General features: G+C 38.6%; 1 protein-coding gene across 10 annotated transcripts in view; it reads left to right on the top strand.

Moving 5' to 3' along the window:
- Positions 1 to 26,360, top strand: part of LOC136854224 (uncharacterized) — a 316,005-nt gene that overhangs the window by 285,438 nt on the left and 4,207 nt on the right. For all 10 annotated transcript variants that reach the window (XM_067130565.1, XM_067130561.1, XM_067130567.1 and 7 more), the window contains one exon: positions 20,439 to 21,772. In XM_067130565.1, coding sequence (XP_066986666.1) covers positions 20,439 to 21,772 — 1,334 coding nt within the window. The remainder of the gene's footprint in view (positions 1 to 20,438; positions 21,773 to 26,360) is intronic.

The following is a 26,360-nucleotide window of genomic DNA, read 5'->3' as shown; positions in this document are numbered from 1 at the left end:
ACCAGCATTACATCCTCTCTCTCTCTCTCTCTCTCTCTCTCTCTCTCTCTCTCTCTCTCTCTCTCTCTCTCTCTCTCTCTCTCTCGTGACGGTGTATTCATAATACCGATCAGGGATTTCTTAATAGCATTCCCTTTGTCACTCTCTGAAACAGTTAAGGATATTAGCAGGTGATGGGACTCCGAGAAACCCATAAAGGGATCCTTTAAGGATCTGTCCCCCCAAACAATTCATGAATCTTACTCTCAACCTTACCCTATTCTGCCACACGGATCTGCACCAAAGCACTTATTACTAGAAACAGTCATGGTCGTAAAAGTAGCGACGATATATATATATATATATATATATATATATATATATATATATATATATATATATATATATATAGAGAGAGAGAGAGAGAGAGAGAGAGAGAGAGAGAGAGAGAGAGAGAGAGAGAGAGAGAGAGAGAGAGAGAGAGAGAAAGTTCCTCACTAAGAGATAATTTTTGCATCTTGAAGATAAAGGAATGAAGCGGGAAAAAGGATTATGTTCTTTCATGGGGAAAAGAGAATGAAGAAAACCAAGGTAAGAGTTGGTATTTTCGTACAGTGTTCATTCCCTTGGATAATGTGACTCAACAAGAAAGAAGGTAATTGACCGTGCATCAGAAATGCAATTAGTTGGGTTCCTTTATTAGGTTCTCTGTTATTGTTTTCATTTTGTTGTCCTAGAAATATTGAAAATTTGCAACACAAATGTATTCTTTCTGTCATGTGGGGATTGTATTAATATCTTGGAAGCAATTCACGTTGTTTATTTTAATACTGAAGTTCAGAAAAGTTAGATCTTTTCATTATGAAAGGACCTGCTTCACTCTATAAGTTTATTACCGCGTATGATTATTTTACCTTTGCTTTATTCTCTGTATCTCTATCTCTCTCGTTCTATATTCAACCTGAAGGACGTGTCCTCAGTCTAACTTTGAAGGTTTAGAACCGAAGCCTTGAGGAAATTTACCCAAGTGTTTCTTAAGGCTTAGTAAACTGGAAGTTCATTTTTAAGGCTTCTGATGGAAGTTATGTATAACCATGCCCATTGGTCTGTTTTATTTATTTATATATAGTGTTTGCATTTCATTTGATAGTAGTATAAAGATAACTTTAATCACGGAAATTTATTTCAACATATAATTTTAACACGTAAGCTAGTAAAGTATTCGTAAATGATGATGATTATTTTTGATCCAGGGTCTCTGGTTTTATCGTTTATGTTCTGCAGTAATTGTGTCTGTATTGTTTCAACATTTTTCTGTATTTATAACGGAGTTTTTAGTTTGTTCAACTTTGTCAGCTCTAACTGTCACCTTTTTTTTCTGCGGTTAATTTAGAATATTCTCGTGAAATAATTGGCATATGACACGGGTTTCATCGTTTGTGGCCCATGGCAGAAATTTGACCTTGGATGACCGTGTACGTGTGAGAGAAGTGTGCCTAAAGGGTCGTCCATTGGCTTTGCTCTGTCCTGGGCATGTCGAAATGGGCGTATCTCCACAGCAGCATTACCCCTTCCCCTGCTCCTGGCTGGTGCCGATCCTCTCTTCCTACCCTCGCATACCTCCTCTTCCCCAACCCATTCCCTCCCTTCCCGTATACGGACAGTGCAGTGACGTTTGCTAGTGTACTACCCATTCTCTCTCTCTCTCTCACTCATAACAGACCGATGAACCTTGCCACTGCAGACATGTTGATAACATAATCTATGTCACTGATGATTGTCACTCAAGCTGTTAATAGATTTAAGGGCAACTGATCATTGTCTTTCAAGCTATTAATATATTTAAGGTTTGTCAAATTTGTCAATGGTATTATAGCAGAAGATGGCTTCTGATGACTGGTTAATAAACAAGAGTGATGTTTAAATTACATTTTTCCAAGTATTAGGTCGTATGTAAAAGTGACACTATTGTTCAAAGGTGATGCTGTCTTTAACCTTCATGGAGATTGCAGAAGAAATTTGGACGTGTATCATTACGTAGGTTTAGCGAGTCTGTCATTTCCCTTCTACCGCCTACTATGTCCTATACAGCATGGAACTCGCTCCGAGTTCAAAGGTACCCAGAGGCACCTAATGAGATAACAGATTCACTCGAGAGGCCCGTCTACTTCAACATAAAGGTTCATAATTCATATACCCACACGTTGTGCTGTAATATGCATAGTTATTTGCGCTTACATAGACACGTACATAGAAACACAGATGCGAGCTCGCAGACTGACTACTAGCAAGAAGTCTCTTTCCATATTTGGAAGAACAAACCTCCCATCCTCACTCCTCCGCGGCAGTCTTGGGTGCATGTACAGTAGTTGTAATGAGAACAGCCCCAAAGGTCTTGCGTTAGTGGTACCCCACCACCGAGAACCTGAAGTGATACTTGGTGTACGATCTTGAAAACCCTCCAATTTAAAGAAACAGTTTCCTCTGACATTTTGATTCTCCTTTTGTTTTCTTATTTCGTTCCTTTGAAGGTATGGAGCTTATGAGGTGACATCAGGTTTAGCACTAATTGGAATGAAACGCTGGCATAAATTGTTCTTAATCTATTTAATGGCATGGCAGCGACTGGTGTACTGTCTATTTTGTATTTGTTTAGTGAATGGTAATGTTATTAGATGTATATCGATTTATTCTTCCAAGCCTCCACAAGTTACACTGTATCCCCAGGGAAAAATGTATATTTTTGGTGTTGAGTCCATCGCAAGCCTTTTGCATCAAATGAAACCAATCCCAAACACGAGATGTGGATGTGAGATAGGTTCTGGAATGAGGAAGAGAGAGACAGCGCGAGAGAGATATGCAACCGAGGATGAGAAAGAGGTTCAGGAGCAGGTTTGGTAACCCGGGAGGAGAGATTCTGGAAGTGGGGGCGGTATATGGCTGTTGGCGTCAGGGGTAGGAGTACCTGTTGACCGGTAGTTAATGGGTACTGCTGGAGTGAAGGAAGAAGCAAGAGACCGGAGTGGAAGTTTGGATATGTTAGCTTGCTTATTTAACTCGCCCTAATCTTCTGCTATAAGAACGAAAATAAGATTCAGCATTGGCACTTTTGTTGTAGTCAACAGTACTGAAAGCTTGGTTAAAAAGGAATATTCTCTTATTTAATCTTGGAAATAGCATTTGACTAGTGCATCCCGTAAACATTAAACAAATACAATTTTACTGAAGTTTATGTACGGTAAGGACTTGGTTGAGGAATTTGAAGAACCACACTTCCTGTCGTAGGCAAATTTTTAAAGGTTGAAAATTCGCTTCTTTCGAGTATTTTTAAATGTGCTTGTCCTTTTTTCCTTCACATGTCTTACATATCAAAGTGAACAAAACTATCTTTGCGACTGGCTTAAGGTGTTTCAGAACTGTAGGTAGTTGCTGGATAAAACAGTAAGGTAAATTTAAATTTCTTTTATATTCACATGAACAGAACCGTGCCAAAGCTAACTGAAGTTGCACTGAAATTGACCAGTTTGCATACATACGCAATGAAAGACAGTACCGGTTCCTTAGCTGGCCTTTAAGCATGGTGGATGAAATGAAAAGGTATAGAAATAAATGGGACCCAATCCCAGAGGAGTGATGGAATCGCCCCATGAAAGGTGGGACTTTATGGACATGTGATGACAACCAAGCATGGCATCATTTCAAAAGTGTAGTGTAGGGCTAGTACCAGTGAACCAGTCAGTCAGAGGATTTCTGTACAGCCAGTCTGATAATGAGTGATAATATAGTCTATATTCTTAAGATGCCTTTGTTCTGCATGTATACAAAGGGGCCAGTGATGAGAGAGGCTGACCCTAGACTTGATGACAGCAAGTCTAACCTTGAGAGTTTTATTAACCGTGATATATCGTCGTTATAATCAGAATGCATTCTCATTCTGTTTTACCGTTTAGATATAAGAACTACATACTTTAAGCCGAACATCTATATTTATCCAATTAATACATGCGAATGCCACAATTCAGATAGCTGGATGTTGGTAGCTGGTCTTTTAGAAGTAAATTAATTACCTTTGCCTCAGGCGTAGTTTGCTGAAAAGTCCAGATCTCGCTGTAGTGGCCTAGCCTACCTGCTAAAGTAGTTTGTTTAGGGCGGTGTTAAGTTATACCTGTGCATGTCTAAATAAGGAGTGTTGGCGAAGATAGGTTGAAGTGAATGTATATAGACGCCTCCTATAAGGAGTTTACGTTGTCTGGGTATGGTAGTTTTGTGCGTCTTCTATCACTTATATACCTGTGGAGTGGACACCGATCTCGTCCATGTGATTGTAACTTTTCACCCCCCTTTTACCAGTGGGCGTTATAATAGTTTCTAGTAATTGAAAAAGGTCCATGTATGTGGATCGTTGTTATATAGTGTTAAAGTTTGAATATAAATTGCATATTTAACTTGGAAATTTTAATACATTTCATGTTCACTCATCCAGAATAAATGACTGCTCATAGTTTTCTTTATATGGTCACATGGCTTTGTTTGTCCGTTCACATTTGTGTTTTTAAGAACTTGATGTAAAAAAGATTGAATATCTCTCTCCCTCACAATAGGTCAGTCATGATGAACACTATTTCAAGGATAATTTAAGAGTGTAGCATGATTTTTTGTCGTTCGCCTCTTATTTCGGTTGGAGAGGAAACCCATACAACACTGGCTGGTGGTTTAAGGTAAAAGGGCTCGTGCTTGTCTCACTTGGCCGGTCATGTGCAGTCTCTTGGATATAGTTCACGTGCTAAAGTATTGTGTGCATGTGTGTGTTAATTCCAAGTTCATAACGGTATTGTATCATGGGAGAACATTCTCTCTCTCTCCAAATCAAGCATTCTCGCACTTTGTAACTGATAATATTCTCCGAGAAGTTGTCATTAATTGAGTTTCCTTATTTTAGGTTCATGAATTGTTACAGGTATTTTTAAACGGAGTTTGATATGCTTCATTTGATTGTTTTGCCCCAAGTTCATTATCATAGACTGAAATCTTTTTGAAATATTAATGAAACTTATTGTTTCTTTATAAAAGTTTTTTGCCTCGTTGATATGTTTATGTTGGACACAGCTCTCATAAAACAAATTTAGTTAATTTGATTCTTACACCATAGGTTGCCCAAGTCTGGAGTGTATTCGAACAAAATATTGGCTGCAGATTTTTCGTTTACTGTTCGTAATGGAATAGCTTGAGTGAAGATCAACAGCAGTATTTACTCAGCAAATCGGAACTTCATTCTCTAAGCCAGTTCAACCTTCGGTGTTTGTGATCGGCCGTTATGTGTATGAGAGAGAGAGAGAGAGAGAGAGAGAGAGAGAGAGAGAGAGAGAGAGAGAGAACACCAGTAAATTAGATGTGACCTTTTCGAAAGGGGTGGAAGTGGCCAGTGATGTGGAATAGGATAGAAGGGGGCTAATATCGATTTTTAAATATGGGACCTTGTATTTAGTGGGGTTAAGGCCATGGTTAAGACTTGGTTGAGCTCTGTAAAGGTTAAGACCGTCAGGGTATGTAGGCTTGGCGTTTCACTGTAACTTTGAGTTAACAGTTGAATGAAGACAGTTAGGTGCATGTTACTGTGGTTTCCTGTAGCTTACAATTGTACTTTTCAATTTTTTTAAGAGAAGAGGAACTATCCTGAATTGCTCGTGGCCGCGTGCAATTTACAGCCACTACAGATTTGGCTGAAAATACGGTTAAGAACTATCATCAAGACCGATCGAAAATATTATGTTTTTAGGCTCCCCCTGGATGTGATTTCCGGTTAGAGAGGGTCACTTGATATGGACATGGAATCCGATTTCATTTTGAAATTCACTATACTCTGTCCTGAATGTTATGCTGAACGGTTTGCCGACGAGGACAGTCGTCCTAAACTTCATGACTGACACTCTTGGGTAGCGAAAGTAATGACGACGTGTCCGGGTGAGGGAACAAACCGTGGCAGCTTCCGGTGTGTTGTGTAAAGGAAGGATGGGGGTTAACCATTGTCCGTCGCTTGCAGATTTTTTCCCTGCTGTGATTGTGCCTTGTGTTCAAGCCTTGGTCCTTGTATCAATACCTGTCTTTACTGGTGTCTGGTGCTAAGAGAATTCAGCTTCACCTAACGGTCTGCCACCAAACCTGCGTTGAAAGGATAGAGAAGCCTTGAAGCTTGTTCATTATATGCCTGAGTTTCGTTGGAAGCTAGGGATTGTTCATGGCGTTATCCAAGATTCCAAAGTGCTAACGAGTAATTTTTCTGCTTACGAAGATTATTGACCATGAAAGAAGTGGAGTATGAATGGTTTTTCTGTTTATTTCATTAATTTTACAAATGCATTATTGATGATAAGATCAGAAGGGGATTAATTTTTCACCCTCAATTTATAATCTGAGGGTGCGTTTGGTGCAGCTTTTTTCATTATTACTTCATTTTTATATTGATCATTGGAGCACTTTGAGACGACAGGCTGATAGGCGTTGCTAGATTTTTAAATGGAGAATACATAGTTATGTCAGTAACGGTTACTCAGACATTTAATGGAAAGCAAGGAAAATATCACCGACCCTCCCATCCGATGATAATTGTGTGGCTTCGGTTGCAAAAGGAAGATTATAAGTGTGTTTGCTGGCTTAGATGACATCACATGGGTTTAGGGGGAGATTAATCCAATTACGTGTTATTAAGTGAGTAAGTAAAATGTATGTGATTTATTTTTTAGTTGGGAAGCAAAAGCTCGCACGCGTGAACAAACACACACCAGAAGGTTCTACAGTTATGGCGCCACCCCTGTAGAGAAGAAGAATTTAGGGTGAATATACATGTATAACGCATGCATGTTACGTACAGGTATATGTATATGTGTATAATTTCAAAATCGTTGTAAGTTAAGTATATCTTGGTCATTCAGCGCTGAAACGGAAACTGACAGTAAAAAGGTTTGAAAGCTGTAACAAGAGAAAACCTCGCAGTTGCACTATAAAACAGTTGTTAGGTGAGGGTGGAAAGTAAGATGAAAGAAAGAGAATATGAACGGAGGCACAGTAAAAGGGATGAAAGGGGTTGCAGCTTGGGGGCCGAAGGGACCCTGCAAAAAACCTTGAGTATGCCTACAGCTCACCGCGTGAGGTGCACTGACGGCACTAAACTCTTACGGGGTTCCTCTCATGTCGCGTCTCCTAGTTTCGTAAAATTTACCTTGATTCGGTCATGGACCTGCCATGTTTGACTGACGTCTTCTGAACGTAGAGAGAGAGAGAGAGAGTGTAGAAAGGTAGCATTAATTTTCATGGCGTTATAGCAAGTCGTGGAATGAACTGAAGAAAAGCTGTATTTGTATTAGCCTTTTTATTTTGTGCCTGAATATATTTTTAACTTTTTAGATGGTTTTCGTGTATGTTAAATCGTTAATTATTAAATGCAAAATGACTGCCTAAAAGTAAATCCCTTTGATTATATTTTTTCTTTGGGGGGGGGGATTTTTCATTTTAATGACTGTCTTTGTGAATTTGTGGGTGCGCTCTCTCTCTCTCTCTCTCTCTCTCTCTCTCTCTCTCTCTCTCTCTCTCTCTCTCTCACAACCCCTCCTTCTTGTGTAATCTTGGTGCCATATGTGGCAGCCTTCATTTAATGAAGGCACTTCGTCCTTATTTTTTTCGTTTTCGGTGGTCTTAGACATAACTTCAGATTTTATCAGGTTCTCTACCATTAACCCGTCAAAGGCAACAGTGGATCGTTTGGGAACTTGAGTCTTCAGTTAGGAAGGTAAGATTGGTTATGGGGGTTCTTCTTAAAGACTAACCTTGTAATTCCATCGTTGTTCAGGCTGATAAAATAGGTGAAAAATAAATATTCGCCATAGTTTTTGTCAAAATAAATTTGGCGCTGTAGTCTGCCTTAAATGGATTCTGTAACTTCTGGCTATGATGTAAGATAGATGTTCCTTACTTCTTTTTTTTTTTCCATAAGATGGTTCTTGCCGGCTCTGCACTACTGTCATAAGGGTCCTCTTACGGTCATCGAGCCATCTGCCAAAGGTGGATTTCTACTCCACCCAATTCTGAGTAAATTTCTCTCTCCCTCCTGATGGGATGTACATCAGCCAAGCACTTTTGGTATCCTATCACTAAAGGGGTGATTTGTAACAGTCATTAATTCCCATTTATTTTGTAGGTTTAGGTTACTTTGTACCAGAATGCTTTAGCATAAGAATGGTACTGCAGCTGAAAATTATGATCAAAACTGTCTAAAGCTCAATCAGTTATTATTGGTTTTAAGTAATTACTTGCAAAGCTGGGATGTTTGAGATGTGTTTTAGACGCGTGTAGACTACGTACATGATTAAAAATTGGTGTTCCCGAATGTCAATCAAGTTTTTCAATAAGCGACCTTGTTTAGCAATGTGTGTGTTAATCTTAGGTGATGCAATACTGACGTAGTTTGTAGTTATAGGTCTTTTCTTAGGAGCTCAAACTTACGAAGCCTTTTCTTTTCAAACTCTTGGAAATATGCAAAAATTTATTATGATCGTGTGTGTTAGCATTAATCTGTGCTTAATTTTACTTGTTATTCATCAAAATCCTGGATGTCAGTAATATTTCTCGGGCGTTTGCGTCATCCCTGTGTAGGCATCGCGTACCTTCTCTGTGTTTTCGTAAAAAAAGTAATGATGAAAATTCGGTTGAAAAAGTATCCTGAGTAAGAAATAATTCCGTGTAAATTGTAGTATGCGTTTTTCTCCTTAGTAGGAAATATAGATTTGTTTAACCATTCAGTGAAATGATGCCCCAAAGGCGACGCCCTGGGTGTTGAAAAAAAAAAAAAAAAGTCCTGCCTGCTTCTTCTGCAGAAGCCTCTTATTAAGTATTATCAGTCTTTTTCTCCCCTCTTAAGTGGCATGAAAGGTGGTCCACTTAAGAAGGGGTTGAAAGAAGTCACAACTTGGTTGATAAACCCATTAAGCTCTCCCACTAAAAAGAATCCTTTTCACGGGGAGGATGATGCGGGTTGGGAGCAGAGAGAGAGAGAGAGAGAGAGAGAGAGAGAGAGAGAGAGAGAGAGAGAGAGAGAGAGAGCCATTTGGTGTAATCAAAAGCTGCTTTTGATAATATTTTTACATTGTAATTTGAATATTAGGTATTACAGCTTAAATGTGCAAATGAGCTTATAATGAACTGGCTCTTAATTCATCTCTGCTGAAAAAGGATTAAGACCCATAATTCAGACTAATTATCAACTGCTGTAAAATTTAAGCCCCATTTGTTTGAGAGGGTTGTGTGTGCGTTGGTAATCACTTATGGTGAAGTACTTCGTGAGTGCCGTCGCCATATGAGGATGATGAGGTGCAGGAAGCGCTGGGGTACCTAGGAGGAGGGAGGAGGCGAGTGAGAGGAAATGAAGGAGTGGAGGAGAGTTGGATTGACGATGAAGTAGATTACGATATTTAGTTTTCGCTTTGGGGGGTTGTTATATATATGGCTATATAAATTGATATTTTCACAGCATTATTTTGAGTTAGGCATTCATTAAAATTTTGTCTGTCGATTCTTTGAATAAAGTGCCGTTTGGGTGAGCAAACAAAGTAAAAAAAAAAAAAAAGTCATTACGGGGTGACTCCTGGGTAAAGAAAGTAAAAAGAAACCTTCATTAGGCGGGCATGCAGTATCTCTAGTGATAGCAAACGAGTATTTTTTTTAATTATTTATTTATTGTTCTAGAATGGTTCGATAACTGCATCTTAAGAATGAATGTAACCAGTAGTGTAGAGGAAGTCTCCTTCATTTATGGGTAAAGGGAAGGAGGGCCCCCGGAGTTTACTCAGCTGTAATTTGACCACAGGCGTCTTCTTTCCCGTCTACTAATGAGGAAAGAATACGTAATTACCACGCGATGATGTTAAATCCTTTGTATTATGATAGCTTTATTTTCTTCACTGCTTAGTAGCACAGAGTTAATGAAACGCATATTTCATTTCACGCGTGTTTCTTTTATTACCACCCTCTCACACATCTTGACAACTCTTTCGTCTCGATTACTTAGACAGACCACGTGTTTAGTTATAAGATTTGAAACACGGACCAAATTAATTATCTTTGCAGTAAAATAAAAAAAAAATAAAAACTTGGAAGTTGAGGTATGAGGCTATGAAAAAAAAAGAAAAGAAAATGATGGAATGGCGAGGGTATCAGGAAAGTGAGAGAGTACGGAATGAAATTTTTTTTCTGTGAGCCGAGTCAGGGAACTTTAATTCCTTTTAATCATATTACTTGATTTGGGATTTGTAACAATTTTTATCAGCTTAACATGATTACTGATTGTAGTGTTTTCACTTTTTACTAACGTGCTACTTTATATCTATATCTTAAATTCAACTGCTGATCTGTATTCTCTTTCCGAGAGGCTAATTTCTTTTGTTTATAGGAAAGGCATATTTAATCTTTATTGCTTTTGCAAAGTCTGCTGTTTGCTTTTAAAAGTATGATTATTGACATAATTTTTTTTTATCATCTGACAGATACGCCGCACTTGCAAATGTTTACCGTCATCATTTGTTTTTGTTAGCATCACCATATATATTATGATATGTATGAACAGTTGAAAGCTGACCATAACACATTTCCATGTCGTGTTCGGTTCAGTGATTACCACATTTTGTTTTGGAAACTGAGCGCCCTTTTATACAGCGTCTCGTATTTCAGCAATCACGTTTCAAGAGAAACCGTGGAGAGAGAGAGAGAGAGAGAGAGAGAGAGAGAGTTTATTTTCCTTAAGGTTAAAGTTAGCCATGATCGTGCGTCTGGCACCGCTAAGGTGCCAACAACACAGGTCACCACCGGGTCGTGGCTGAAAGTTTCATACAGCATAATAAGCTATAAGGAAAACTCGATTGCGCCGAAGAAACTTCGGCGTATTTTTATACTTGTTTGTTATTGTGTATGCTGTTGTGAAAGGAAATCCCAGTTGAGTTGAACGCTAGAAATTCCGTGAGACCCTAGTTACTGGAAAGTGAGAATACATACGAACTGCCGTATAAAGAGTGAGGCTCGGAAAGAAATTAAGTGGTAAACGGTAAATAGTCATTAAAGACAAGGCCCCGGCCCAAGGTGTGGTGTTGCCCATAACAAAGGTCAGGTCGCTGTCTCTTTGTAATATGAAAGGCTCAAGGTGTATAGGAATGTAGTGGAAAGTCAGTTCACAGATTGCTTGGGTACTAATCTGCATAGTGTTGTTCTTGTCCCCCATTTCCTTGCAGTGAAAGAAAGCGATTTCTCTCTCTCTCTCTCTCTCTCTCTCTAGAACACACACGCACATTTATTAGCAGTGCTGTGAAACTGTTTTTATGGCGAGGTTTCCGTGAAAATGTATGCTAATACATTTTTGGTCTCCAAGCCGAGCCTTCTGGATAAATTAAAGCCAATATTTACTTAATTCCCCGCACTTACTTCATTATCCTGGAATTATCTACTACCTGATATAAAAAAGACTAATAAATAAATTACCTAATTGTGGTAAAAAAGAGATATATATATATATATATATATATATATATATATATATATATATATATATATATATATATATATATATATATATATATCTTCAGCAAAAATACTAACGAAATATATAAAATGAACAAGTAAATACAAACTAAAAGGGTGAGACGTAAAACATAAAAATATGAAAATAAAACTAAGGTGAAATGTAAACAAACTACCACTCACAAAGTAAAATATTTAACGACCTAATTGAGTACCTACTATGAAATTATGCGAAAGCTAGTTGAATACCAGACGAGTTGTTCAATTCCGGCTTCATCTTTTTAATAGTCAGCGACTCTGAAATTAAAAGGTCCAGTCTATTTGAACAAAAAGACAGTACCCGAAAATCCAGGTCAGTGAAAGGATGGTCCTGTGCTAAACTGTGTTCTCTAATGGCAGAAAAGGGTGGTTTGGAAAGGGGAAACCTAGTTCTAATAGATAGCTCTTTGTGTTCCAAAATTCTGTGTCTGAGCCAGCGGGAACTGGATCCCACGTATCGCAGACCACACTGCGAACAAATGAACAAGTAAACGACACAGGAATTGAGGTCCACAGGCAGAGTAGGCTTCTCTCTCAAAAGTGATCTTATTGTAAAAGGATTACAGAAAACAAACCGGAAACTGATTTGAGGGAAACAATGCTTAAGTATTTCTTGTAACTTTTTTCGGACCATATAGCTACTATGACCAAGGTAAGGCAATTTAATGTACTTTACATCTTTACTAGCAGTACTGTACACCGGTCTGGGACAAAACTTTTCATTTAAAATTTTTTTTCAGAACTTTGTAAAATACAAAAATGGGATATGAGTTTTCAGAAAAATAATTCTGGAGGAAAACCATATCTTGATGAAATAAATTAAAATCACAACAAACATTGTAGGCTCTGTTAATCAAAGTGCGTATTGAGTTCATCTTATACAACTTTGGCGAAAAACTGAGGTAATTCAATCCCAAGCCAGTAAAAGTACTTTTCCTATAAACAGAGGTCTCAAATTTGCCACTATTTCTGTATACCTGTATATCTAAAAATGACAATTTATTATCCTGTTCCGTCTCACAAGTAAAAGAAATGTTAGGGTGACGAGAATAATTCAAAAAACAAATCAACATGTGATAATTCCTTAAACACAAGGTAAGTATCATCTACATACCTACGGTAATACAAAGGTTTGAAAGCACTAGGGCATTCAGACATCCAAATCCTTTCACAATAACCCATGAAGCAATCCGCATATACGGGTCCAAGGGAATTTCCTATAGCTACTCCATCTATTTGATTATATAATATACCATCAAAAGTAAAAATGCCATCAGCAGTTGCTAAATGTAATAATTTTTGCAAGTCTATTTTATTAAGTCCAAACACTGATAAATGGTTTTCACATATATTATTAAGAATAATGTGGTTGTTTCTTTTAGTGGGATGTTGGTGAAAAGAGAGGTTACATCGAAACTAGCCATTACAACATCTTGGTTAAAATTGAAAGAGCATAATTCTTTAACAAATTTGGAAGAATTAGATATGTTAAATTCACTTAAAGTTAGAGGGTTTAAAACTGGAACTAAAAACTTAGACAGGTTATAACTAAAAGTACCAATTGAGGAAATAATAGGTCTTTAAGGGTTTCCTATTTTATGTACCTTAGGTAGACCGTACAAATAACCAGGCTTAGACCCTGAAGCAAATGAAGAGCTATATGTAGCTTCCCCAATCTTATCTCTCAGACCTCTAAGCAACCTATTTAGTTTGTCTTCTAATTTCAAAATGTGACTCGCAATATCTACATTTAAAATCCTAAATTTTGTATTGCCAGAGAGTATTTCATTAATTTTATCTAAATAATCAGACCTATTCATTAATACAACACCCCTACCTTTATCTGGCTTGGTAATAACTATACTATTATCGTTCTTAAGGTTGCGTAAAATATTGATTCTGTCTTTATTTAACTGATTGTCACCCTCCTTTTTTCGATTAAAATTTTTTAAGGTATCGTTTGCAATTACGGAAATTTTGCTAAAAAGTGAAGTAAGGGTTTCACTGCCAGAAATGTCACAGCCTCTCAAAGTTGAACATAGTTTTTCAAAACTTAAAAACTACTTAAAGAAATTGAATTTCATGGGGATCAAAGCAGAATCAGGCCAAGAGAAAGAACTTCCTTTTCATCTGTTGTTAAATTTCTGTTAGAAAAATTAAAAATAACTTTACTGCTATCTATTTTCTTATTAATGTCAACACCGAGATTTCTTAACTTTCTACTGTGTGAAAGCCTAACATCAGCCAATTTTTTCTCAACGTTGGAATCTAAAATCGACGACAAACACTTAAAATCCAAAAAAGAAAGGTTGTTCTTTAAATCCCTATCTAGTGAAGCCAAATCTGTTAAAACTACCTCTTTCTTTCGTTTTTGTGCTCTAACCTCAAAGTTTAAAAGTTTAAACTGCCATGAGAGATAAGTTTTCGTGTTGTGGAAATCCCTGGAATAAACCTTAAATTTAATGAAATTAGGAATAACACGGTAATCCTTGCAAGTATTCAGAAATCGTATGTCTTCCTCAATCTTCTTGGATCTATAACGAATCTTCTCAGTCCGTCTAAACAGCTGTAACGTCGAGCGGCCATAACGTCTCAAAATAGTCTCGGTAATTGGAAATCTTAGCTTAATGATAAATATTGCCAAGACCAGGAAGAACATTCTTGGCAATATTATTTATCATTAAGCTGAGATTTCCAAGTAGCCGCCCAATTACCGAGACTATTTTGAGACGTTATGGCCGCTCGACGTTACAGCTGTTTAGACGGACTGAGAAGATTCGTTATAGATCCAAGAAGATTGAGGAAGACATACGATTTCTGAATACTTGCAAGGATTACCGTGTTATTCCTAATTTCATTAAATTTAAGGTTTATTCCAGGGATTTCCACAACACGAAAACTTATCTCTCATGGCAGTTTAAACTTTTAAACTTTGAGGTTAGAGCACAAAAACGAAAGAAAGAGGTAGTTTTAACAGATTTGGCTTCACTAGATAGGGATTTAAAGAACAACCTTTCTTTTTTGGATTTTAAGTGTTTGTCGTCGATTTTAGATTCCAACGTTGAGAAAAAATTGGCTGTTAGGCTTACACACAGTAGAAAGTTTAGAAATCTCGGTGTTGATGTTAATAAGAAAATAGATAGCAGTAAAATTATTTTTAATTTTTCTAACAGAAATTTAACAGATGAAAAGGAAGTTCTTTCTCTTGGCCTGATTCTGCTTTGATCCCCATGAAATTCAATTTCTTTAAGTATTTTTTAAGTTTTGAAAAACTATGTTCAACTTTGAGAGGCTGTGACATTTTTGGCAGTGAAACCCTTACTTCACTTTTTAGCAAAATTTCTGTAATTGCAAACGATACCTTCAAAAATTTTAATCGAAAAAAGGAGGGTGACAATCAGTTAAATAAAGACAGAATCAATATTTTACGCAACCTTAAGAACGATAATAGTATAGTTATTACCAAGCCAGATAAAGGTAGGGGTGTTGTATTAATGAATAGGTCTGATTATTTAGATAAAATTATGAAATACTCTCTGACAATACAAAAATTTAGGCTTTTAAATGTAGATATTGCGAGTCACATTTTGAAATTAGAAGACAAACTAAATAGGTTGCTTAGAGGTCTGAGAGATAAGATTGGGGAAGCTACATATAGCTCTTTATTTGCTTCAGGGTCTAAGCCTGGTTATTTGTACGGTCTACCTAAGGTACATAAAATAGGAAACCCTTTAAGACCTATTATTTCCTCAATTGGTACTTTTAGTTATAACCTGTCTAAGTTTTAGTTCCAGTTTTAAACCCTCTAACTTTAAGTGAATTTAACATCTCTAATTCTTCCAAATTTGTTCAAGAATTATGCTCTTTCAATTTTAACCAAGATGTTGTAATGGCTAGTTTCGATGTAACTCTCTTTTCACCAATATCCCACTAAAAGAAACAACTGACATTATTCTTAATAATATATGTGAAACCATTTATCAGTGTTTGGACTTAATAAAATAGACTTGCAAAAATTATTACATTTAGCAACTGCTGATGGCATTTTTACTTTTGATGGTATATTATATAATCAAATAGATGGAGTAGCTATGGAAATTCCTTGACCTGTATATGCGGATTGCTTCATGGGTTATTGTGAAAGGATTTGGATGTCTGAATGCCCTAGTGCTTTCAAACCTTTGTATTACCGTAGGTATGTAGATGATACTTTCCTTGTGTTTAAGGAATTATCACATGTTTTGTTTTTTGAATATTTTAATTCTCGTCACCCTAACATTTCTTTTACTTGTGAGACGGAACAGGATAATAAATTGTCATTTTTAGATGTACAGGTATACAGAAATAGTGGCAAATTTGAGACCTCTGTTTATAGGAAAAGTACTTTTACTGGCTTGGGATTGAATTACCTCAGTTTTTCGCCAAAGTTGTATAAGATGAACCCAATACGCACTTTGTTAATCAGAGCCTACAATGTTTGTTGTGATTTTAATTTATTTCATCAAGATATGGTTTTCTCCAGAATTATTTTTCTGAAAACTCATATCCCATTTTTTGTATTTTACAAAGTAATGAAAATTTTTTAAATGAAAAGTTTTGTCCCAGACCGGTGTACAGTACTGCTAGTAAAGATGTAAAGTACATTAAATTGCCTTACCTTGGTCATAGTAGCTATATGGTCCGAAAAAGTTACAAGAAATACTTAAGCATTGTTTTCAAATCAGTTTCCGGTTTGTTTTCTGTAATCCTTTACAATAAGATCACTTTTGAGAGAGAAGCCTACCCTGCCTGTGGACCTCAATTCCTGTGTCGTTTACTTGCTCACTTGTTCGCAGTGTGGTCTGCGATACGTGGGATCCAGTTCCCGCTGGCTCAGACAGAATTTTGGAACACAAAGGGCTATCTATTAGAACTAGGTTTCCCCTTTCCAAACCACCCTTTTCTGCCATTAGAGAACACAGTTTAGCACAGGACCATCCTTTCACTGACCTGGATTTTCGGGTACTGTCTTTTTGTTCAAATAGACTGGACCTTTTATTTTCAGAGTCGCTGACTATTAAAAAGATGAAGCCGGAACTGAACAACAACTCGTCTGGTATTCAACTAGCTATCGTGTAATTTCATAGTAGGTACTCAATTAGGTCGTTAAATATTTTACTTTGTGAGTGGTAGTTTGTTTACATTTCTGTGAGTGGTAGTTTGTTTACATTTCACCTTAGTTTTATTTTCGTATTTTTATGTTTGTGTTTTTAATTTTTCGTTAGTTTACGTCTCACCCTTTTAGTTTGTATTTACTTGTTCATTTTATATATTTCGTTAGTATTTTTGCTGAAGTCATACGTTGCGGCTATAGAAAAGCAGCATATGTGCAACGGCCACTGCCTGATTTATGCAACTGCTGAATTTTGGACGAACCTGTGCGCAAAAAAACTTCCACAGATTAGGTGCTTAATAAATGTATACAGAAAACTCATCAGTAGTTCATTAAATCTCCTCACACACACACTGCACCATTCAATCCTTTTACCTGAGCACATTTTCCTGTCCTGTTCCCTTGTATCCCTTCTAAGTTTTACACTTTTCCACCAACCTGTCTTAATTCATTCTATCCACATAGGAACAAACCCTTCCATATTGTCTGATCCATCCTTTCACCTACGCTGACGTGTTGACTACCACTACGTACGACGCCACTTGCATTACGCATACAGTTCATCTTATGAGCCCCTACTATTTTTTCATTCGTATTCAGTATCCACACTTCATTTTTGTTAAAGGGAATTAACGCAAGCCTATCACACACACGTGTATAATAACCCGCATCCCCCATGACTTTCTGATAACGAAAGGTTAACGCCCTCTAAGGTTATCTTCTGTCATTGGAAAAAGTGTGTGATAGTATATTCATATATATATATATATATATATATATATATATATATATATATATATATATATATATATATATATGTGTGTGTGTGTGTGTGTGTGTGTGTGTGTGTGTGTGTGTGTGTGAGAGAGAGAGAGAGAGAGAGAGAGAGAGAGAGAGAGAGAGAGAGAGAGAGAGAGAGAGAGAGAGAGAGAACGTCCCAGTAATGGACTTTGCCTGCACAATGTGCAGAACAGAAGGCAAGCGACCACTTTTGGGTTTCTCCTGTTGACCCGGCCCATTTTGAATCCTCACTTGTGCTTCTATAAAGTATGGAAACTATATTTGCTTACTCGACAGTTTACCGAACTATTGAACGAATTACATACTCCATATTCATCGTCCTGGACCTCATTCTCTCTTCCTCTCACTATATACACAAACGTGGATGTTGTGTACCGTAATCTTTAGTAGTTGAGAGCAGTGTATTACCGTCATTAGTTATATTTTTTATTATTAAACTTGATGTAGGCTGTAGTTTGTCTGCACCAACTGCGTGGAGTTTTGCTTATGTTGGTTAACTGCGATTTCTTAACATGTAGAAATTTGTGTTCCCCCGTCGTTGCATGTTATTGATATCGTTATGAAGGAAAATAGGTTTTCCAGCGCAGTTGACGCATTTTCATCGTTCCCCATGCCCTTCCTTACCAAATCACGGCTGTATGCCAAGCTGAAGAACTATTCCTTGCAGCGTGTCTATATGCAAATTAATTGGCGGTCAGCGGCCGCTCCTACCGCCTTGCATTGTCTTTTTCCCCGTGTTTCGTAATCTCAGCTTCTTCTGTAACCTTGGTTGAAGAGCCCTTCCTTCCCGTCTTTCTGTACGTTCAGTTTGCTAATTATAGGGCAAGATTTACCCGGAATGGACTGTTCCTACAACATAGGTTTCTTGTTAAATGCTCAGATATTAATGAGGAATTTCATTGCTAGTAGGAAGTGAGAGAGAGAGAGAGAGAGAGAGAGAGAGAGAGAGAGAGAGAGAGAGCACTTTTGCGTCTTTGGTTTTTTTTTTTTTGAATGGGCATCTAGCAGATTGTAAGGGCCGAGATGCTTGAACCTTCGTAACTATAGGTTGTCCTTTAGTTTCCAATATGAACTGTTCGAGATATAAAAGAGCTGGTCTGTAGGTAACCTCTCTTTTTAGTGTCCAGATCAACTTATTTACTTTCACTGGCATTATATCATTATTCACTCGTCGCCTGTCACTCTTTAGAACTTCATTGTCAGTCAAGACCCCTTTCCCATTAAGCACCCTGACAAGATAAATGTCACCCAGTCAGGATTATTTGCATTTTGATTGGTTTAGGCTCCCTTGTTTTCATACATATTCAACTTAACTGGAGGTATTCCTCTAGCAAATCGGACATAATGTTGATTAAAAAAGTTTAAGTTTTTAACGTTATATCTCACACATAAATGGTTTTTGTTATTCGTCATATTGTACATAAAAGTTCCTTACTTTGGCTTTTATAGTTTAAAACAAATTTGCACTAGTTAATGAGTATCAATAGTGCCGTGTTTAATGAAAATAATTTGGGTTTAAATTACATTTTTGCCTATCTGTTCTTATTTAAGAAGGTTCTTTTCTCGTCTAATCTGCAATCTGAAGAACATTCTCCCCCCAACTCCACGCTTTCTATTAAAGCCATGTAAAAATCATCGTGCAAATTTGTGTTCGTCCAATGGTGCCACCATCGACAAAGTCGTAAGTGTTATTTTATGTTACCTTGAAAGATCGAAAGTTTTTCCGCTTTTGGATGTAACCTCCGAACTAGTGCCTCTAATGACGTACAATTCTTAGACATTAGATTTCACTTTGTGCTCCAAAGAGCTAACACACCCAGACGAAATCTCTTCCGACACTTTTCCGGTTAAATTTCACCACAGACTGGGGAGACGTTACGTTAGAAGTTGCAGGAAATTATAGGTAATGCTCAAGGATGTGCCCTTGCTCACTTACCGTTAAAAGTGAAAAATATATACAGAGGAAATGATGGTTATGAGTGTTTCAGAGATGAGGTTATTCTGCTCAACGGAATGTACACCTTTCTTTCCTTCCCCTTCTCCTTAGTTTTATTCATTTAGTCCTCTGTCCTTTCCTCTCTCTGTCATCTAGATTTGAGTCTTCCAAAGCTCTGGGTTCGTTAGGAAGAGAGGGCTATTTTTAGAAAGCGTTCTTTGGAAGTGATGCAATCCATATTCTAACCACGATATCCGTTCTCAGTTCTCTTGAATTTTTAACTTGCCGAATTTACACACTTAAGGCAGTGTATTTATATACATACTAAGACTTAGTTTTCTGAAAAGAAAACTATTGTCCCGGCTTTGTGTGTCCGCCTGCACTTTATTCTGTCGGCACTTTTTCTGTCCGCCCTCACATCTTAAAAGCTACTGGGGCTAGAGGGCTGCAAATCGGCATGTTGATCATCCACCCTCCAATCATCAAACATACTAAATTGCAGCCCTCTAGCCTCAGTAGTTTTTATTTTATTTAAGGTTAAAGTTAGTCATAATCGTGCGTCTGGCAACGATACAGGCCAGGCCACCACCGGGCCGTGGTTAAAGTTTCATGTGCCGCGGCTCATTCAGCATTATACCGAGACCCCCGAAAGATAGATCTTCTTTGGCCCTGATTATACGCTGTACAGAAAACTCGATTGCACCGAAGAAACTTCGGCGCAATTTTACTTGTTTATATAATGACAATACTGTAAGGAAGTAATTTCGTAAACACTGAGAAAGCTGTTACTCCTTAGTATAAGAATTATGACTGACACGAAAGTTTCGAGAAAAATATTTACATATTTGTCTGTTTAATATACTCGCAAGTTCTACAGTATGTTAGCACAACAGTTTTTTGTAGTAAAAGTAAAATTGTAAAAAATGGTTTGTCTGTGCAGAAATAAGCTTAAAGCTTTTCTCTCTCTCTTTTCAGGCTCGCCACGCTTTCGGAGGCGCGTGGAAAACCAGTGGTCGTCACTGGTATCGAAATGGCGAAATATGGGATCTCCGTCCCGCCATGCGGTGACACCTACACCGGACCACGAGGGATTGGTGGGTGGGGCGGACAGGGTGCACATGATGCGCCAAAGAGATCACCACGCCCAAAACTCCACCAGCAGCAGCAGCAGCAACGGCAGCAGCAATGGGCCCTTCAATGCCATACGATCCCGTCTGGGTCGCGGGAGGTCACGCCAGACCCGCGCCATGTCTTTGTGCGAACCCGAGGATGAGTGGGCGCCACCCAACCGCCAGTGGGTGGATTCACGTGCAGTGCTCGAGTGGGCGCGTCGTTGCGGCGAGAGAGACGATGAACAGGATTCCGGCGTAACAGGCAGCGACAACGACGACACGTTCCCTATTTCCTCCACTAAGTCCACTACTTCGTCGTCTTCGTCTTCGAGTCATGACGAAGCCTTCAGTGAGACTTGCAGCGACACGTACGCCGGCAGTGATGGCCACGGGGATTCCACCCCACCTCCTTCCATGGGAGAATACACCCACAACTGTTCTTCCTCCTCTTTCTCCGCCCACAGTCTCAAGCGTCGAACTCATGCTAGCCCCAAGAGACACACGCCGCATCACATGCAACAGACGGCGACAACGAATGCACCTTCCCTCCAGCAGCCAAGAATCGTCGCCGATCACATCATCAAGATGCACACGCACGATCCCCACCCAGCGACGCCCTCGCCCCCGCCATCCTCGCAACCGGGTGTTCTTGGGCGTAGATACCAGAAGCCCGCTCATCCATCCACACAGCAAAACCAACAGATGTCACATCATCAACAGTCCACGCAACCGCGCCCTACTGCTGTCCCTTCGAGGGCCGCCGGTGGGCGAGCACGATTATCTTCCTGCGTAGATTCCTGTATATGGGAGGAACCACCACCACTCGATCACCGGTCACCAACACGCCCCTCCACGTACACACCAGCAAATACCCCCACCGGCTCCCATTCCAATACCCCCAACCAAATACAAGCTCAGACCCCCAATCACCAAACGAGTACACTAGATCGCCACAAGCAAGGGCGTCATTCGCCCCCTACGCCTGTAACCATGACTCTAGGAAGAGGCGGCCTTCGCACTTTGACGGCGGCTACACCGGAGGAGAGAAGACTATTGCAAAGTAAAAAATCCTCCCCCGAAAAGAACACTACCAAGGATCCACTCGAGACTCCAACGAAATCCCTGCCTCCTCCTCCTCTCACTCCAACTGCGGAACACAATAAGTCTACGTCTAGTCAAGAGGAAGAAGCAGACAAGGTGAGTCATGTCTTGTGATTAAAATGTAACACATGCATTCACACATTTGATATCCCTTTGCAGATCTAAAGATCTTTGTGTATTTTAATTAGTTTGATGGTTCTTTATTTAAACCACGTTCTTATTGGAATAAATATTTAAACCACGTTCTTATTGGAATAAATATTTAATTGGCAAATACTATAGTGTATTCTATCAAAGCTTCAAGTTCTGATATGGACACCGACTAAACGTATTTAACATAATGCATTCTAAGTAATAGGGCCTAAGTTCAATTATGCTTTATGAAACACTTTTCATAAATGAGAGGAACACAAACGACAACCGAAGAGGAAAAAATGGGATTTAAAAGTTTTAGATAAGCTACACGACTAGAAGGGCAAGAACGAAATCGGAAAATAAGTAAAGTATAAAAGGGATTAATTTACTGTTCATTGTAGTTGATCACAAAATTTCCTCTTAGACTAACAGGTTGTAGAGAAAAAGTGAAACCCTCAGCAGGGTAAAGGCTGTCATATTTTTTAGGAATAGCCAGACTCCTTTTTTACTGCAAAGTTACGACAATGACTGTTGTTATGACTGGAAGGCTAAATAAATTACAGAAGCAGGTATTTCATAGCCGAAATCAAGAGATCTCTCTACGTTACGAGTGTAGCTGAAATGGAGCAGGGTGGGGATTGGAGGGGATGCCATATTTGCTGCGACCTTTAATTGTGCAATTACACACACATATATTTTATATGTGTGTGTTTTTTGTGCATGTGTATGAACTGGTTTCATGCAGAATTGCTGCCAGTTGCGCGCGCATCCAGTTGGCTCTGACGCTGGATACTTACATCTTCGCAGTCACTTGTTATGCATTGATATAAACCACATTTCGCAGATAGTCGTAGTACAGTATCGCAAAAGAGGTTTATCGAAACCCTCCTCCTGTCAGGTGATGAATAAACTTGGCCCATTTTATATACTGTATCATTTCGTTAGCTTAATGTTTATTTCGTTACATCGGCGTATTTTTTGCATGTTTGCTCCTGTGGGTTTCCTTTACCTCTGGTCTATTAATTTCAGCAGGGTTTCCTTATACCTTTTTTTTTCTCGTAGATAGTGAACTTCTTCTTATTAATAATTTATATTATTTGGTAGGCATTTTAAGGACTTCATGTATTGTTGTCCCTTTTACTTAACCAATATTTCACATAGCAGTCTCCACTAGTCTTAAGACTTTCGAGTTAATAGTTGCGGTAGGAACATCTGTGTCTGTAAATATGGTAAGGAAAACCTGTGTGAATAGCCTTAAGTGCTTGGTTTGTTCATGCGTGCACACGTGGTTCTGTTGCGTATGCATCCTCAAGATCAAACTTGAGGAAACAAACATTTCTTAGAAAAAAAAATCTAGCTTCAAAACAACACATGAGATCTTAACAGTTTATCTGCACGTCTCCGGTTCATTTTGCTGATGATATCATGAAGGCAAGGGAATTCTGTGGAAAGCGGACAGGTCTGTTTTGATGTTTTTATCACTAGGAATTTGTATCACAGTAGGAAAGGTTTCGAAGTTGTTTTTTAAATTTTGTAGCATTGTTTATGGAATCAGTGCTGTAAATTTTTCAACATAATAGTAATTATTATCTCGTGACTAGAATTTGTACGTAGCCCTACTGGGAGTCTGCAAGAGGGAACGGGATGAAAGTTAAGACTGTTAAATATCCCTGATCCGTTTTGCGTCATTTGTCTTCCCGTCGCGATCCAGTGACACAGTTAAGATGGTTTGAAATCGTTGTCATTTGGCAGTAGCAATGTATGTGCATTATTGTGTATGACATTAATTTGTGGGTCTCACTTGGTGTTTCCGGTGTAGTACAATTGTGTCTTGTAGGTCAGATATGTTCAGCAGAATCATCGGCCTTTGAGAATACGTCCAAGGGGATCTTTTACACTGGCTGCAATTGGCTGGCGCCCCAAACATACTTCTAGGATCTGAACCCAAGTACTGTTGACCAAGTAGACATCTAAATTTTATTAGTTAATTGTTATGTTTGTTTCCCTTCACACGTTTGGGTTGGACCATTAACCTTACGATCGACCCTCATCTGTCATCCCCGCATAGGCAGGGGCATTGAGTGCTCGAGGTATTTTTAACCTGCACATTGTCTTGTTGCCTATGGTTAAGAATAGTCTTGGTGGGCATTAAAATATTAATAAGCTCATACTGAGTAGCTCCTGACCTTGGCAGGATTATGTAGCCACACCAGTGAAGTGTTTTGATGACTACGCTTTTGACATTGGAGAGAAGGTCGTTCCCCTCCGTCTTCGTTGAAGTAGCTCACGCATCGGGGATTTTTTGAAGGCTGGGACGTCGAAAAGGGAAGGGTTGTCCTTCGATCCGGCCGGTAGTCTTGCATGTAAAACAGCGTACGGTATTTTATCAGGATTAAGCCACGTGGAAGATGATTACGATTAATCCATAAAAATTTTATGAATTGGTAATTTTTTATTAAAAGTTTTCTGTGATTTGAAGTGACTCCATTTCGCTTAATGTGTTTGTTTAGCCACGTTATTTTTAAATGACTCCGAATTACATTGAATTTTAAGTGGTTCCTTCCTGTTAAGATTAAAAGATTGAGTTGAAATTACGTTGACTGACTTCTGGTTCATGATTTTATTAAGAGTTCCCCAAAATTCCAATTAATATGTTTATAATTTATTGCATGCTGTTTTCTGAATAAAGATCGCGTATGAAATAGTGATACTTTTGAAAATTGTGAAAATATTGTTCAGGTTTATTTTTTATTTTTATTTATTTTTTGTAAATCAATAAGTATTTACTGATCTCTTCTCAGAATCGAGGTACCTTAGTGCACATCTACGCTATTACGTATGCTTCGCTGGCAAAAGAATTAATGCATTGTGCAGTCGAATATATCAGAATGGGGTTTTCATAAAACTCTAGAATGTTGTATTATCGTATATCCGTTTTGATAAATCTTGATGAACTATTGTTGCGTCATTTCCTTGTCGTAAGTTTGATACGTCTTTCATGAGAGTACCCAGGATATATCAGGGATTAAACGCAGATTTGACATTTAATACTTTTTACAAAGTTCTTCACAAGAGTTTGTTCCGTAAATAAAAATTGCCAGTCCCACTATGTAGCAATACAAACATGTTTGCTTAGGAATTCTTGGTGTCGCTCTTGATGTTCGATCACTTTTCGTGAGTCGAAACGCATTATTACGTAAGAAAGGAAATCGTGTAGTGATGTCACATCCGACGCCGCTCCCCTCGAATCATTTATAGCCAAATGTACCAAGTCGCGGCACGTAGAAAGCCGTGTGCCTTTATCGTGAACTGTAGTCGTCGATCTCGTCGCACTGAAAAAGTGGATTGCTCTTCGTTTCTTAGATTGCGCTTGAACATCCAAGAAGTCAAGATGTGGCAGTTGCCTCACTTGGAGGTAGTGGAAGAGGAAAACGAATATGAGGACTCTGGTTATTATACGCCGAGGTCATGCTCCCCCAGGAGCTCTTGGTCATCGTCTCCATCTCCGAGTATGTCATGCACATCTCTAGATTCTAGCTCACCCAGGTCTTCTTATTTGTCTGCATGTTCCTCGTTGTCCCAGACCTCTCTGACAGACCAGTGCACCCTACAAGTTCCTCCTCCCATGGGGAATTGTAGATCTTCAAGTTTGCCATACATTAACGTAACGACGCCGCCTCTGGAATCTGCCCAAGAGAGTGACAGTTGTTCCGATTGTGTCCTTCAGTTACAGAAGAGCATGAACAGGCTTTCTGTATCGCCAGTTCAGCTTAGAAGGAAAAGGAAGAAACAATTGCAGCAGCAGCATCTTCAGGGGATGGGAGAACCTCGTCGATCCCCTGCGAATTACTGTGACAATTCCTCCTGTAACCAACCTAACAAGCGTGGAAATTCTGGCTATACAGACAGCTGTTCTGACAGTTTGTACTACAATGAGCCAAACCCCACTGTACCCATCAGTTGTGTTTATTGTGTAAGTAGCAGTGGAATACTGAGAAATGAAGTATTTATTTTACTGTCTTAATGCAGGCGGATGAGAGCTATTAAAAGATGATGTGATCGTGTTTTTATTTTTTGAAGTAGGTTACATCTGAACGGAATAGCTCCTTGTTGTTGACCCGTTAATGTAAACGTTCAATTTTAATAGGTGATATGAATAAAACTTTCAACGGTAATTTTCAGTATCAAGCACGTAATAGGTTTTGATGGTGGTTTATTTACGGGAACAAGAGTAGGAGTAATTTACATATTACTGTTAATAGACGTGCCAATTTATGTGTTAGAGTCGACATACCAGAACCTCTTTATGTTTTAGAAATGTAATTTTAGACGATTTAATGTTAACGTTGGCCCGAGATTTTTACATGAAAACTCTCACTCACACAAATTGGAAATTATCGTTCTTGAAACATTGTGACTTGGGTTCCTGTTTCTGGCTTGAGGCAAAGATGTTCTCTCTCTCTCTCTCTCTCTCTCTCTCTCTCTCTCTCTCTCTCTCTCTCTCTCTCTCTCTCTCTCTCTCTCTCTCTCACAAATTATATATATATAT

The sequence above is a fragment of the Macrobrachium rosenbergii genome, chromosome 28 (genome assembly GCF_040412425.1).
Source record: "Macrobrachium rosenbergii isolate ZJJX-2024 chromosome 28, ASM4041242v1, whole genome shotgun sequence".
Lineage (NCBI taxonomy): Eukaryota > Metazoa > Arthropoda > Malacostraca > Decapoda > Palaemonidae > Macrobrachium > Macrobrachium rosenbergii.
This window is presented reverse-complemented; position numbering and strand designations above follow the sequence as displayed.